At 38.0% G+C, this 17,363-nt stretch overlaps 1 protein-coding gene across 7 annotated transcripts in view; it reads left to right on the top strand.

Annotated features, from left to right (window-relative positions):
• Positions 1-2,532: 2,532 nt before the first annotated feature.
• The window catches only part of xkr7b (XK, Kell blood group complex subunit-related family, member 7b), a 78,570-nt gene continuing 63,739 nt past the window's right edge, over positions 2,533-17,363 (top strand). Inside the window, exons 1-2 of one of the 7 annotated variants that reach the window (XM_088937500.1) lie at positions 2,533-2,848; positions 2,948-3,080. In XM_088937500.1, the coding sequence (XP_088793626.1) occupies positions 2,533-2,848; positions 2,948-3,080 (449 nt within the window). Of the gene's footprint in view, positions 3,081-17,363 lie in introns of all 7 variants that reach the window. The other 6 variants (XM_088937498.1, XM_088937503.1, XM_088937501.1 and 3 more) reach the window with 6 other exon arrangements.

The following is a 17,363-nucleotide window of genomic DNA, read 5'->3' as shown; positions in this document are numbered from 1 at the left end:
GACTTGCATGACAAACGTGCAGCAAAAAAGCAAAGACATTTTAACACTTGAATCGAAAATGCATCATAAAACAAAGCATCTCAATTCAGAGTTAAGTGATCTATTATATCCTCCAAGTGTGGTTTGTTATTCACTGTTTGTTATGTCATTGTTGTACATTTTAGTGGAGCAGCTGGAGGAGAAGATAATCATGGAGACAAAATTTAAAGTGCTTTGCAGTTGTCCAGGCTGATGTGGAACCTTCTGAAATAATGACAATTTGATATTAATATAAGGAAATCAGAGCTCAGAAAAGGAGCTGAAACCCCAGAAGCTGAATCAAGCCCGATGCATTGTAGGAACACTGCTGAGAATCACTTAAACAGTCATGGAAATTCATCCCTTACCTCATGTTCTTAGGAGATCAACTGTCAAAGTGATGTAAAAAAGCAGACTCCGGTAGGGGAGGAGGGTCTTTTGGTGGAGCTAGAAGAAGAACAGTAAGAAAAGAAACCAGCTAAGGAATGTGAGACAAATGAAACACAGGAACACTTTTTTTGTAGGAGACACTAAGTGATGACTGCTTGATAGGTGCCTCAAAAGAACAGCAGCAACCATGAAACATAGAAAACAAGAACCCAGAAGTGGGAGACTAAGGGAAAAAAGCCCTTCATCTGTGATTTTACAGTGTTAGAAAATAAAAAAACAGCTGAGTTGCGGTGGAGTAACATTGAGTGATGTCTGCTCTTTTGGAAAAAAAGACTAGCTGAGTCTGTGCTGTACAGCAGTACTCCACATCTGTAAGGTTACATATAAAATAAAGTCAGTAAGAGGGCTTTTATCAGATTTCATTTACTTTCATTTCTAACAGATTTGAATACTGTTTTATGTTTAAGGACATGGGTGACCCAGTTAAACTCCACAACTGTTCCTGCCTTTGTGATAGATTGTTTTTTTAATTGGGGTTTTTTTTATATGTTCTTGGTACACTTATTGTTGTGCATGACCAACTTATCTGGAAAATAATTCAGTCACATCATTTGTTGTCAATAATGATTTCAATAATGATTAGAATTCTAATAGTAGTAAACCTTGGTATGATAAAGTGATTCATCTAAATCTCCGACTAACAAGTACTATTTACTATTTTAGTAAAGCTATTCATCTTAGACAAATTTCTAAAGCAACATATATTAGGGTTTATTTAAACTAGATTTGAAGAGCTTATACTGTAGCTTATGCATATGCCAATTTTAAGAAGCTAGAATTTGACCTTTGAAGAATTAACAAAAGGCTTTTCTTTGTCCAAATTAAAAAGAAATTCAATTAAAATCTAATTGGGGATTTTGAACATTTAAGATAATTGTATATTAAGCAATTAAGAAACTGGCAATCAAAACAACAATGCAATCCTTTTTAAATTCATATTACTATTTAAAAAATAAGTTGATAAGCTTGTTTTTGTATACTTTTTTAAAAATTCTCATATGGTAATATTATGATCTAGAAATGTTGGTCCTTATCCCAAAAACCTGATCACGGAGACAAAGGGTTCTAAATACTGCCATGAATCCTCTTTTATGACAATATCAAGGGTGGGTCTTAGCCCACATGGTTCACTTTACAGCTCATACCATGACAATTGGATTACTTCTCAATGATGCGTTTGAAGAGGAGTTTCAGAGAGATTATTAAGCGTAAAGGACATCATGGGCGACATGAGATGCAGCTGCCTTTAATCAATATGATATTACTGGAGTTGGGATCTGCACTTATTTTATGAAACCATTTAACAATCAACACAAGGCATTAGTAGCAAAGAAGTTGAGGAGATTTCAAGCCTTAGCAAAGAGTAAAAGCATAGTGCAACCTCTCCTTAGCAATAGGTGTGTATATGCAATGCACATGAACGCAAAATTACATCGTTTTATTTGTCAAAAACATATACTGTATTAGTGCCAAACATTTTAAGAAATACATCCAGGGATTAAACTGGTGTGCAAGAAAAACAAAAACCCACCAAAATGAAGACTTTGCATCATTGCATATTATCATAATGCATTGCCATATAGATCTTTAATGCAAAAATGAAACGTTTTAAACACGCGATGTTAACACTCCGTATACGGAGAAAAGTCAATTTTTTGCAGAGCCGAAAGCAAATGCTCCAATCGCCACAGACCAAACAAGTACCAGCGAAGCAGCATGAATAAATGGATGAATTTCCTAATCAATATCATATTACTAGAGGTTTGGTCTCTATGCTAATGAGCGAAACCATCCCTTTCCATGACAACCAGCACAGGTTACACGAGCCAGCAGCAGCGGCAGCGAGTCGACTCGCGCTGAGAAAGGAAGCACGGTTCATATCAATCCGGAAGCCTCGAGTCTGGACAGATATCACCTTTTGTTATTCACGCGACATGTGCAGATTAAATAAATGAATAAAACAATATTTTTATTCAAAAAACTCCCAGTCTAATCCGGAAGTCTCTCCCTCTCTCGCTCTCCCTCTTGCTCTCTCTCGCTCTTTTTTTTTTCTCTACAACAAACATGGCCGCTAAATCTGATGGAGCAGCCGTGTCTGTGCAGAATGAAAATCCATCTCGGACTCTGGCGAGCCCGGAGCACCGTCCACACCTATACCGCCATGCCGGGAAGAGCTACTCCCTGCTGGACTGCTGCTGGGTTCTCTGTGCCCTCTTGGTCTTCTTCTCGGACGGGGCCACCGACCTGTGGCTGGCGGTGGACTACTACCTGAAGCGGGACTACTGGTGGTTCGGGCTGACGCTCGTTTTCGTGGTGGTGCCTTCCGTGGTGGTTCAGGTGTTAAGTTTCAGGTGGTTCGTCTACGATTACTCGGATAACAGCAATAGCAGCGGAGCAGCTGCCGTGAGCGCAGCCGCCGCCGCCGCATCGGCATCGGGCGGAGATTTTAATTTCAGCACCAAGGGCAGCGACCAGCGAGGCGCCGGCTGCGCTACCGGAGCGAGGGCACTTCCCTCATCCGGCAGCCGGAGCGGTACCCAGAGGTGCTGCAGGATCTGTATGTGGCTCTTTCAGTCCATCATCCACATCCTGCAACTGGGACAAGTCTGGAGGTAGGACGAGAAGCATTGTTGAAACATACATAATGAAGCAAACAACATCTTCTATTACTTGCGAGTGATTGTAGATGTACTGTGCAGTATAGATATCATAAACGGGAATGCAACTCCATCCGAGGGATGGTTTCACTTCTTGGGATCGGTATTGTCGTTTATTTCACCAGTTGTCGCTTATTTTGTTGACGTGGAGAACCACTTGCTCAGAAAAGTGGTAGCCGGGCTTTTACGCCCTGTTGTCAGTGCACAGATACTTAAAGTTATCGCCCACAAGTGCCTCCCCCTGCATCTGTTCCTCACATTTCTTCTGAGCGCCGACAGCTGTGTGTTAGACATTTGTATGTCGAAAAGGGGACTTTTGACGTGAGGCGGCTTTCTTATGGTCTGGGAAAATTCTAACCGGTCTGGGAATCGCAGACGTAACGCGTGTTTAATACATTTAAAAAACAATAAAGCACCTTGTAGGGGATTTACGCGATGTTGTTCTTGCGCTGCCAGCCAGCCTATGAATGTTTAATGCAGAGTTACAGTGTACGAGATTAAAAACGCGAATAAAAACCTAAGCTTCCCAAGGCAGTGCATCATTGCTGAGAACAGGAATCCTGAACTCGAACACGAATCTTTGGGCAGTAGTCCTAATCAAGGAATCGTCAACTCATCTTCAGAACCGACAGCCTTGTATTTATACAAAGATTTGTGGTTCTAGTTTGACATAAAGTGAAAGAAATATCATCAGGGAAAACGAGGCAGTGGGACAGTTACTGTAAATACATCGCCATTTTTTTGGTTTCAATGTTTTTTTAAACTTCTTCAAATTAATTGACCCACTCATTAATTCTGTCTTCTTTGTTAGTTTTTCACCCACTTTGTCTTTTTAATGAGCATGAAATTATATTTTGAGTGACTGCTGAAGGTGTTAACTACAACTTTATTTTCCAAAACTATACAGTACATCTCTAGTTTTCAAATGGGGAGTAGGCAGCGATTGGAAAGTATGTGTTTTGTATGGCGAAGTGTGAAAAAAGTGAATCAGCCTGCAAATAGAGATGCATGCTTTGGCCCACAGTCAAACTCACATGGCATTTGTGTTTTAAAATCTTATTTGCCACTGCTCCTACAGTATGTTAAGCAGTTAAATGAATATGCCTGGTTTAAGTTATAATAATTCAGGAGCTTTTTTAAAAAAATCTATAAGATTTATGTCAATGGAAGTGATCAGGATCTTCTTTATACAAAATATATTATATATTTTTTTCTAATAAATCATATAATCCATTGTCATCTACAAATGTTAGTAATGGAATTTTTAATGTTGAGGAACTTGTCATTGTCTATATTTTTGCACAGTTTACTTATAATTCTATTAGCTTAGCCTTCCCTCCCCCAGGAAGAAAGAATGTCAGATAAGAAATGGCAGACTATAATCCATATTGAGAAATGATATCAAATTCCTATTTATTTTGTTGGCAAAGTGAGTCTGGAAATCCCTCAGACGTATTGAAAAACAGCTATTGTTACATTGGATGTATTTAAGTATTTTTGGTCCTTATTGCCTTTTTAATTATTTATACAAAGCCTCTAAGAATCTGGCATCCTCCTCTTAAGTAGGAGGGGGTGTGATATTTCCTGCCATAATGTCATTAATTGCATCAAAGTGACTTTTTCTCACTGTGGTTGTGTTCCTTATGGACCCAGAAAGAGGTCACATGTCTTCTGTATTTTTATAATTTCTTTAATATGATCTTATTTCTATACAAACAAGACCACATGGTTTATTATTTCAGTAGCTGAATTTTGAAAAACAAAACAGACATTTTGTTTGCTAAGTTTATTATAAGAAAGTTCTGAAAATAAGGGAACAAAACAGTTTTTTGAAATGTTAACATTTTTAAAAGATGTTAAGTGCTTCAAATATCTGTTCCTGAGGTCAAAGCAAGCCGGAAAAATAAATACTAAATGCAGACAAATTACAAACTGAAGACAGATGTTTTATGACATCTTTGGTATACACTAGTTTGCCAGAGTATTTTATAAAATGGTAAGAACCCCTATGTAAATGAAGAAGCTTCTAAATGATTACAGTTGCATCTTAGGATATAAAAACCTTAAAACTCAGATTAAAGTATGATTAAAAGCCTTTACAGCACAGGGCTATCTGTAGACTACATTTTTAAATGTACTGAAAATATGGAGGACAAATAAAGCCAACTGAAGCTTAGCAGTTTTAAATATTTCTTTCTTGTAAAATCCCGCATCATAAAGGTTCATTCTTGTCAGGGGAGGGGAGTATGGTGCCTTCATAAGTAGTACCCAAGTTAATTTATTAGAATTATCAAAATTAGCTTCATCCCTTTGTAGTGTAATATACAATCTGACTGATCAGTACCACAGAGATTTGTCACGAAATGCACTGAAGTAAGAAGTATGATCGAGAGCTGAAGTAGGATGGCAGGACACTCATGCATGTTTTTATGTTACACATTTCTGTTCAGCTGTGAATATACTCTTTCTTTCTGACTGGCAACATGTCAGAATACTTGTAATGAGCAGTAGGCAAAGTCCACATTTCAGCCCTGAGGCTCATCAAACTAGAGCCTCTCCCAGGGTCTGTAGTGTTAAGCAAACACAGGGAGGACGTGACCCCCCCTGGCTGAGATTCTGTTCAATCACAGGGTTACCTCCAGCAATGCGTTTACCTGTTTACTGGAGCAACTGTAGAAAGTACAGAATTCACATCCTTCCAGCTGGGAAGAATACTACAACACTGCTTCCCCTATATCTGTAATGTGATTTCTGTTTTTCTTTTCCCGTTTAAAACTTAAAATGAGATGAATGAGGCTGTTTCACACTACTCAGTCTGTATCACCATAGAACATTTCTAAAGAAATTTTCCTGTTTCACAGTGTTACACACAGTTGTTTTTAGATTTCTGAAATTCAGAAAGCCAAGTGACTTTCTGTTGACATTATATACTATTTTATTGTAAGAATTCCAAAAAGTGCATTAGCTATGTTATTGTGCAGATGTATACTGTACATGGGTCTTTAATAATGTTTAACCCTAAGCTTAGGAGATGTAATGCAAGTGAATTTTAGAAATCACATCTGTCAGCATCAAACATTCAGACATCATTTTGTTGTAAATACTAGTGGCTATTCAATTTGTTCTTTGATTAACAGTAAATTTGTTTGGAATATTTAAATAAGGGCAGATTCTGAAAGACCCGTCTTTCTTCTCAAAAGAAATTTTTGAACAGAATGTTTTGTAAGAAGAAACAAGCTTTAGAGGAAGTTAAACAATGATATGAACATAAGCGTCTTTAACCTGCTAAGAACTGTTGCCTGAGATAAAGGAAAACATGACACATCCATTGCAGAATGTTTGCCTTGAGAATGTTGTATGGGAAAAACAGGATTTTAGTCTTTGTAAGTGAATTCTGTGTGTTTGGAGAAATACTGTATGAAGCAGGTCTACATAATTCACCAAGCTAGTAAACCTAAAACTAGATTTTTTTTCCTCACTCAAAACAGGAAAACGCCTTTAAATGTCACAAAGCTAGAACCAACCCATTATGAAATGTCAAATAGTCCTTGAATATAAATGACTCATTTTTATTATTGAGGACAGAAAATAAAAAAGAGCTCTGTTTGCTCCTTTAAGAAAAAAATTGCAACGTTTTATATGAATGTTTCCGATCCATTTTTTATGCTGCAGGAAATTGTGACTCATTTTTTCCCACCTGCATCACCTCTTTGATTGCACTTGATAAGGTATCAACAAAATAAATCCATAGAAATGTTAACACTCCGAAACAAATCATGCCATAACTTCAAATTCAGATTCATTTTGACCTAGACGAGAGCTAGATTGTTGTCTGAAGTTTGCTCCTTTGTTTTTTGTAAAACACATTTTTCAATTCTGGTTAATTTTTGCAGAACTATTGTTTTGTTTAAATATCATAGTGTATCAGGATACTGTATATTAGAAACTGTAGATTTTAATTGTTATGTCTCATTTTTATTTAACTGTACATGTCGTGCGACACACAAACACAAACAACTAGGACATTGTGTAAGTTGTGGCTAATGCTGGCCCTTTGCTCTCCTTTCTGCTATTTTATATTTAAATGGAATGCCGCTATTACTCATGTACTGTATACAAGATGGAGTGCAAAGGGATTAAAACTGCCTATTTGGCTTTTCCAGATTTATTTCCACAGGACCATATTGGAAGGTGCACCCTATACTGACCTCTGGCATCTGTCGCTCTTAGCACTGTAGGGCAAACAACTACTGCTGTCTCCCGACTCAGTTAGATGATACTTTTTGAGGATGAGAAATGCCGATTCAGGTTTAACTGGATGTAGAAGCACAAAAATGGGCTTCCAATCAAATATTGACCTGGGCTTTTTAATCATTGAAAGTTAGTTATTTTTTTGACTGCTTTCCGACATTTAACACCTCACCCATTTTGCCAGCTTGGTAGGACGTGCTGTGGATAAGGCTAAGTTAAAGTTGTGTTTGTTAATACTGTGGTTACTTTGAGATTAGAGCCTTCCTTACTCAAAGACATTTTGCCAATCATTTTCCTTCAGGCTATCGCAAGGCAATAAAAGCTGGCGCTGTTTCTGTGAGACAGGTTTATTTTGTTGACTACTGTTTTTACTGAGAAATAAAAAAGCAGAAGGAAGGTGTTGTCAAGTAGGACAGGCACATGCTGGATGGTTCACAACAGTTGTTGCCTCTGTTATTGAATCACTGAAGTGGGGCAGACTCTTTTGAAGTAATAGTTCCTTCCATTATTAATGTGCGGTTTCAGTTACAGAATTGCTGAATGTATCACATTAAAAATGGGATTTCTATGACAGATTTAGATGTGGTTTCTTCCAAAAACTCAACACGTTCATTTGATCAGATATATATTAGTATTCATGTTAGTCTGTTTAGGTGCTTTTCGGTTGTTGTTTTTTCTGGGAAAATTTTAACGTTACTATCATAAACATGTGCCCTGGGGTGTGTTGCTGTGCAGAAAATTTTGTTACGTGTAAACTACACCCTCCTGAAATTTTCCACAAGCGTGCTGTTGGTCATTTGTGTTTTTTATTAATATGAAAATCCACACTGTAAAGACTAGATCAGCAAGAATCTGTCATGGACACTTTTACTGACATTCATCAAGGCCTGTCTATCTAACCATCAGACACATTATGTATTGTATACGATATATACAGGATATCTCTGGCTGACGAACAGCCCACACAAGACATTTAAACTATAAAGTTGATAATTTAATTTATTTTGAAAGCACTGATGTTTTGTTTTTCTTGTACTTTTTTGGCAACAGGGTAAAACTGCCTGATGGTATTGGTATATTAGGTATCAGGAAGTCAGATGTTGTTCGATCTCCTGTCTGTGTTCAGAATGCAAAGGAAAGCTGTGGTTTAGCTGAAGTAGTCTGTCTGCTCTTACAGCAGTTCAGGGGTTTCAAAGTGACTCACATAAATGTATGGAGAATTTAAGAGCATAGCCATATTAAAAAAGGGGAATGTTTGTGTGTTGCATGTGATTGACTTTTTGCTACTTCTGGTTCAATTATTTGACATATTGCTGAAATAATCCAGCAGACACATCTTTGTAACAAAATATGTACATTTTTATTCTAAGAAGGTGATGTGGAGGAAGCTTATGTCCATAAACCTGGTTGGTAGACCTTCAAGCACAGAACACAGAAATGCTTCCCAATGGATTTCTTACAGCCAGGCCAAGTGAATCTTTTTAAGATGTGATACCGGCTAAAAGTTGTAATTGCAATGGCAAATAACAGTGCAGACTCCAATAGTAAAAAAAACTACAAAGGACAGATGGGAGATGTTGCATGAAAGTGTTGGAGTACCAGAAAGACATCTGACCTAATCCAGAACTCTCAGGAACAATTTCTCTATCAAATCTATTGCTCTTTTTAACAACCATATGCTGCCTGGCTGTCATCCTTCTTCTTTAGCTGTCTTACACTCATTTATTTGTACTCCTCTTCCTGTGAAGTAAACAAGAAAGTCCATGAAAACATACTCACTGAGTCCTGAGGGTCTCTGGTTGCTCACAGGAAAACCTCATTACATCTGCTGCAGCTCCATCATTTGCTGAAAAGTGAAGCAAATGATCTATAAATGATCTATTAAAATCACATTTATTCTTCCTTATTAGCTGTGGGTTTGAGAGAGCTATATTAAGAATTGCCAAAATCACTCTTTCAAGGCATAATTAGATGATTAGCGCAGGTAGCACATGACTGTGCCACAAAGGAACTGGAGCAGCTCGAGTACTTTAATGCAAGTGTCTGCTGTCTCACGTGCTTGCCCATGTGCAGCTGAGCTGTGTGAAAAATTCCTCCCTTTTGTAAAACTAGGGAAGTACTAATGAGCCATACACAAAATCTTTGGTTTTCCTGTGTACTCCTCTTGTATTTAATTTTACATAACCTAAGTCAATTAAGCAACCATTTGTAATGTTTCATAGGCTTTGAATCTTGTGATATTTTATAGCAAAGAAAAGGAGAGTAAAGTATAAGGATGGGATAAAATGTTAATGTTGCATTCTCACAAAAATAGCATAGTGAAAGCTATACCATAGGTTTAACTTTGAATCCGAGAAAGCTAAAGTATGAGAGGAAGCCCTTCAGTCAAATGATGTGAGCCTGATTCCTAGCAGTCTATCGATCCAGAGATTTCATGTTACAGGCTCTTGAAGGATCACTGAACAGCATGCAGTTACATCATGCTCTGATGCCTTGTTAGAAACGCCCACTATTGTTTGAGTGCAGAAGAAGTGCCTTGATTGATTTTAGGCACAATCTGCACCTACTTAGTACCCAAGTGTCCAAGAATCTAGCTTTAATTAATGCATAAAGTCACTTAGTAAAGTAACTTCTAAATCAAAGAAGGAAGGCTTTTTTGAAAAAAGAGCCCTAGAGATGAAATTTGACAAGATAATAACTCCTTCGTTAACAAGCTGAGATACAACTGATGCGCCTGACACTTTATTGTTTTATAGCAGACATAAACTACTTTAACCATTCTCAGTTCTTTATACACTGTAGGATTCTTGATTTTGAAGAAATTCTATAAAGAAACTTAGGCAATGTAGCACAGAAAATAGTCAATTACGCAGATTCATGAAGTCATTTTTATAGATATAATATTTTATAATACATTTATGTATTTAAGAGTTGCCATTTTATTGCAATTTCTAAATGTCAATAGAAAAACTATTAAAAATAGATTTTTATATATGATCTTAAGTGTGTGTATATGTGCACACTGTATGGCTTTGTTTTCATCCAAATATTTGCAGTCAAAGCATTTCTTTACAGAGAATGACACTCACTGATACTCAAACAGCCCACGCAGTGGACAGTGAAAAGCTTCCATGCAAAAGAAGTTAAAGTGACCTTTGACTGGCAAGTTAAACCTACAGTACGACCCCTTGAATGACTGTGCAACCACTTTCTATTAACTGGGAGTCATCAAAGGAAATGCCGGTAATGACTGATTGGAATTACAGCAATGCTATAAGGCTCAACTGCACAACAGTGAAAGCTAGTTAAGAGATTACCTGTGATTTTGGAAATGTTTTTTATGTGTTGATGAGAATGGAAGGGTGCTTTCTGCTTCTAACGACGCTGTTTACTGGCACATTAGATAAGTATGATTATGTTATCTGTTGTTTTTTTCCTGAGGTTATGGAGTACAAAGTACTACTTTTCCATCTGTGCTTTGAAATTTAGCATCATGAATTTAGTGCGATGCAGGAAGAGCAGTCTGCTGAGAGCATTTTAGCAAGTGTCTACCTGCTGCAGCCAATACGATCACTAGAATCATGTAGTTTCCCTGTGGCTTTGCTGTGCAACAAGAGGGTTTTCTTCAGTTTTATGTCTCAGTGCCTGTTCCACAGCATGTTGAAAGGGTAGTCCTACCTAAGTTAAACCTTTAGCTCTTAACAAAGCCTATGAATTATGTGAGTTTTGGTGACACAATCAACGTGTGTACAGATTTTTTATCATGTCCCTTTATCATAAACATTTTATCCATCCTAACTTCTATATCCCATATCCTATTTACATAGGATATGTATAGGATATACTGTATATATCCTATATCCTAACTTCCTAAACCAATTTGGAGCTGAGGGGGAGCCAGAGCATATCCTGGCAAGCAACAGGCACAAGGCAGGATACAACCTGGACAAGACGCCAGTCTCGCATGTAAGACTATGCATTTCAACTTTTGTTAAAACTGTTCATCATGGTTCATCATGGTTTTGTTCATTGTGAGTACGAAAAAAGCTGTAGAAGATTTATTCTACACACATATACTGTATGTGATATGTGTGTTTTATGTACTTGCTAATGCTTGAGATTTTCCTGCTCTGAGGCTAAGCAAAGGATTATGTTCCATTTGCAGAGTATTCCTATAATTGTATTGCTGTGGAAAATCTTTGAACACAACATTTAACCATTCTACAATTTGTACAAATATGTAACATTTGTCTAGTAGAAGCTGTCTGTGAAATCACCACTATTCAGATTTTACACAGGTGTTTTATTACGTCTTATACATTTTTCATAGTTTATGAAATGACTACTCCACACATGCTTATGAACAACAGAACCACTTAGTGTACTTGTCTTCACTGATGAGGTCACTGAATCTGCGTCTAGCTCAGAAGATCTGAGGGAAAATACATGCCACAGGAAAAACACCTGGTTATTTAAGGTGAGCACCGCCTGCTTAGACAGGAGACGCAGTTTGAATGCCAATCTGCTTCTTTTCAATGAAAAAAATGACAATGAGAATACATTTTAAAAAAGGTTTGATAGTGGGCATTGGAGTAGAAAATGCATTTAAAAGATACTTTGATGTAATTTGTTCTGATTTTTTTATGAGGGAGAGCAACTAGGTCTTGGAGATGCACTGTAAATGTCTACGAGCTCTCAGCTCGCATGTCATTTTGCTGAATGTGTCTTTGGAGAATTAAAACTGTGCATTAAAAATCGTTGTTTCTAATGCGGATGCATACGTGCAAGCTGGGCTTCCATCAGTGAGTCTGCGTGTGTGTGTGTGAGTGTGAGTGTGTGTGTGTGTTTTGAAATTGCACAGCAGTATTTGTGCTGATTCCTATGAGAGGTAATAAGGAAGAGCAAACTGATGGGCACATGCCAATGTTAGATCGAGTTTACGTCAGAGAGGTGGAAAGGTATTTTTCCTGCCCACCACATGCGATGGCAGGGTGCTGGAGAGAAAAAGAAAATGGGATTTTGAGTATTCCATGGCGTTTATTTTCTCGATCTCCCTTGCCTTTGCGGTGGCCATTTGTTTGCACGCTGGGATGAATGGTCAAGTCAGTCTCGCTCTGCTGCCCCCGGCTCTGGCACGAGGACAAGCTGAACGATTGTCTCCTCCAAAACCTTCTGCTTTCCAATTCATAGTCTTGCTCCCGAGCCGGGAACAGGAGAGCGGAAGCCTCCGTACTGATTAGAATAAAAAGGAAAAAGCCATTAACCTGCTAAAAATAGATGCTGAAGGCTACTAGATCCGGAGCAGATTTGGATCCTGTTTTTATGAATTAACACAAACTGTAGGGTTACAAATGCTGTCTTGTGTTCGAAGTCTCGGATTACATTAGTAGTGTGCAAGGAGCACAGGAGTTGCAAGCTTTTCTGCTCAATTCACAATAGCATTTCGGTAAACAAGACGAAAAGGGAAACATCCTTTCTCCAGGGATGGCATTAGAACTGGTTGGCAGGCGCTGGCAGCCTTGGAAACACAATCAAGACCACCAGTGTCTGTGTCAAGCTGAAAGCTCGTAAGACGTGGGCCCATTCTTTAAACAACAGAGAGGGGCTTCTGCGTTTTGCATCTCTGACCTCATATACTCGATTGACACATTTTTAGTAGCAAAAACTGTAAAGCTCAACAACGCATTTTGTACGTTTTGTAGGTGCTGTTCAGACTTATGAAGCTAAGTGAATAAATGTCCAACTTACTGTATGTAGCTAAGTGAATAAATGTTGTTAAGCTATCTGTTATCAGAGTATCACACAATATTTCCTGTGAAAATTGTGATTCAAGTCCATTTGCACAGATTTAGCATCCCAGCCTTGTAAGACCCATCAGACTGGAGTTTTTGCCAGTTTCTGCTGTGGTTAGTTGCCTGAAAATGCATAACTCCCTCCTGCATTGAAAGATAGACCCCACATCATCAGCAGTTCCACTGAAAGCACCCAGGTGAACTGAATCAGTTGTGATAAAGTAACCTACACAAAGGTACAACAGCAGTGCCTGCAAGAAGGACGTGAATCTACAACTTTTCAGTCTAGTGCCCAGGACCCTAACCTCTAATATTCTCTATTCTAAAAATTATCCTGTTATACCAGCATTTCTTAAAGGTGACAAGACAAGACCATTGCGAACAGAGATAGAGAGGAGGCTGCACATCTCCCTTTTTCAGTAGTTAGTAGCTTAGTGATGACAGGGAATCCTTTTTGAAAGACCCAGATAACCTCTACTGCTTGAGTAATGAAGTGTCTCACATTCTCAAACCCAATTGTACTTCCTCAATTTCCAGCCTTCAGGCTCTTGTTAAAGCTGAAGTTGTCCATCAGGGATGACTTTCATTTGTAATTGCATCCATGCCTGCCATCTTAAATAAACAGCATTTTATTTGTGGTGGGGCTATGTTTTGACTACTGCAACACATATCAGGAAAGAGTTGTTGTGAAATTTTAATGTAATAATATTAATAAATTTAATATTTTCATGCACAGTCCTAAGAAATGCACAAATAAAATTCTCAATTAATGCGTAGGTGTGAAAGATCTATACTCAAGTCCTGATTGAGGCTTTTTGGTGGTGAAATGTGAACAAAATTTATTTAATTATAATAGAGATCGGTGCGGGCATTGACTTCCGTTGTACAGTGCCTCATCAACTCTGGAAGGTTGTTATTCTTTCTTTTAAGATCTTAATAAAACTATTTACTCTGTATCATACTTGATTTGTGAGAGATTGTGCTATATTATATACATTTTGCAGTACATCAAGACCAGCAAAAAAAACATTAAAAAAGAGATCTGATATACCCAGACAGGACCTGTCACGATATATGGACTTTGTGTTGCAACATGGGGTCAGCATATCCTGTCAGGGTATGTCCTATTGTAACATATGGACTCCATGTTGCGACGTGGGAGGTGGGCGTTTTGTCTGGGCATGTCATATGGCAATATAGGAGCTTCCATGTCACGACATGGGGGTGGGGCACTTTTGCTGGGGTATGTCATATCACGATATGCGGGCTTCCTGTCGCGACATGGGCGCGTGGCAAGGAGGGGCGTTTGTCATATCTCGATATGTGGACTCCGTGTCACGACACGGGGTGGGCGTTTTGTCGGGGGTACGCCATATCGCGATATATGGAATGTTGCGATAGTGTCGCCATGAGAGTGATGGCGCCAGTCGCGATGTGATCATGATCCTATCGTGACATGCTATCGAGTCATGAACGCGCTGTGGATGCCATGACATTCTTTGTCTGCTATCCAGTTTTGACCTCAGTGCGACTTCTCTTAGATTGATCAGTAATTGGAAACCAATGGATGTTTCCAATTACTGTATATCCAGCGTGCTCATACAGCACACACGGTACACACAGAACTTACCAAATCAGAGTGTCGATTCTCACTCTTCACCCAATCGCGGCCCGAACTGTTCGGGGGGTTTAGCCAATCACGGGTCAGAGAGCTGTTTAAGCTTGCAGCGCCAGGTGGATCGGCTTGTTTACTGAGAATGAGAATCTATTTTTAGAATGCTTTTCTTATTTGCAAAATACGTAACTACATCGCCTTATTTTTAAAACGTGTTTATTGATTCACAACGTCCCGTACTCTTTGAAATAAATACATTTTCTATTTGCAATAAAAAAAGAGATCTGGCAAAGATGGATTGAACATAAATATTCTGATATGAAACAAAGCCTGCAAAGTATTGCTTTAGGCAAATGAAACCAGCTATGCAGTCCATTAACTCATAGAATTCCTTTAAAAATATATATTCATTTTCAAATGCCCAGAAATACTCTTTTGTTTTGCAACCCTTGCACTGTGCCCAGACTGCCTGTTAAGTACAGTGTCTTATCTGAATTCTTGCTAATTTATTTTATTGTGCTTTGCAGGACTTGGTTAGATTAATTACATGCTGCGTAAAAGCTACTTTATAAACAATTCATGTTATTTCAGTATCCAAAGACCTTCTAATAATTGTTAGCCTGCACATATTCAGGTGAATTTGAAGATTATTTTGAAGTATTTTCACAAAAATGTGGAAAATAAGTATAAAACTCCTTTTTCAGCAGATGGAGCATTCTGTCAATATAAAACACCCTAGAAGACTAATGTGAATAACATTTCCATTAAATAACTGATAATAAAAATCTCCAATAAAATATGTAAAATAGATTATAATCCCAATCTTAACCAGATAATAAATTTAACATGGAGGGGTCTGTTTAAGTGACTTACACAATTAAGAAATGAACATTTAAAAAAAACAACTTAATGTTTGCAATTTATTAAATCTTTGTTTTCAGTTGTGCCACTTGTAAATGAGTTTGTAATATTGTGTTATAGAACAAGCAATCTTGTTTTCCAACTTTTATGACTTATAAATACACATAGTACAAAATGTTGCAAAGAAGAGGAGTCCGTTAATCCTATCTTACTTGCTTGGAACCCGTAGCTCATTGATCTGAGGATCTCATCCACCTTATTATTTATGGAAAGATCTGCTGGAATCAGCTTTGACAACATGGCTAGACAGCTTGCTCCAGACACCCACCATCCTTTGCAAAATACACACTTCCTACTCTGAATCCTGATTTTACCAAGATGTGCTTCAGTGTTCTAATGCAAAATCTCACTTTAGCTCATGCATTGTAAAATAGACTTTATGATATTACATGCAATGAAGGAGAGCATGTACAACTCAATTCAATGGAGAAGCCAGAGATGCATTAACTAAATGTTTGACAGCCTGTAATAAAATTGCATAACAAAGGAAGACTTGGGGATGTTTGCTATAGGACATGACATTAATGGGGCACTGAACATACTGTCGATGCAGCAATAAAAACATAGATCCTGTTCTCCCGACTTTTTTAAGGAGGATGTTCAGATGTACAACCTAGTATGCCTGTTCCCTTAAGGATTCACTTTAAGGTGGAATCAAAGGATAAAGGAATCATATGCAGATAGTCTTGTCTCATCATGGAGTGAAGCTCTTTTATATCCCTTTAACTTACTCAGCATAATAAGCGTTTAGAATTATCTTTCAGAACACAAAAATGATGTTGCTTCCAAGAACATCAAAAAGCACATGGCATTCGTATTCAGAATACGCTTTGTTAAGGCTTTATTATCAAAGGAGTATCATTCAATTATATCCTGTCCCTTGCAAATTCAGAGCAGACCTTTGAAAAAAAGACCCACATGTGTAAAAGCTGCATAATCAAAATAAAAAAGCAAGAAGTCTCTTCTACTATTGTGAAATAAAAGCAGTACCAGACATACAGTAGTATGATGGGTTACTTTAAAAACATTCCAAGCTGTTATGAAAATATTACAACATGTCAAGCACTATTCTCTGTCGCTTAAATTACTGACAGATGAAACCTTTGTATCAATCAAATGAATTGAATATGATGAATAAAGATGAATAAAGCAAAATCTGGTTCAGAATACCAGTGATCTTCAATAATTTTTACTAAGAAAGTTTAGCACAGTGCAGGGTGAAAAATGAACACAGAAAACATGAATTGCTGCACAGATAGATATCCTGTGGCTTTCTTCAGAACAATATTTAAGGAGTAGCCTGATGAGACACCTGCTCCAGCATGGCGAGAGAAGGGGATAATTATGGGTGGAGGGAGTTGCCGTGGGTTAATGTACAACACTAATGCACTGGCCTTTCACCTCCTGATTTCGTAGTTCAGGAAAGATCAAAGTGACATAAAATCATTCTGGTTGGATTTCTGCGGAGACTCCCAGGGGAGGATGGAATTCAGGCTCGGAATACCCTTGTGTATGAGAGAGGGATTGTGTGTCTGAGTGAACATGAGCGTGTCTTATGTGCAAACTAAAAAAAAATCATCCATGTGCCACAGCTGGCAGACGGTCCTCAGAAGAGCACTGATTGAATTAAGTAAGAGATGGGAGACATTCAGAGGGACA

Source organism: Atractosteus spatula, chromosome 19 (genome assembly GCF_055471065.1).
Source record: "Atractosteus spatula isolate fAtrSpa1 chromosome 19, fAtrSpa1.hap1, whole genome shotgun sequence".
NCBI classification, from domain to species: domain Eukaryota; kingdom Metazoa; phylum Chordata; class Actinopteri; order Semionotiformes; family Lepisosteidae; genus Atractosteus; species Atractosteus spatula.
This window is presented reverse-complemented; position numbering and strand designations above follow the sequence as displayed.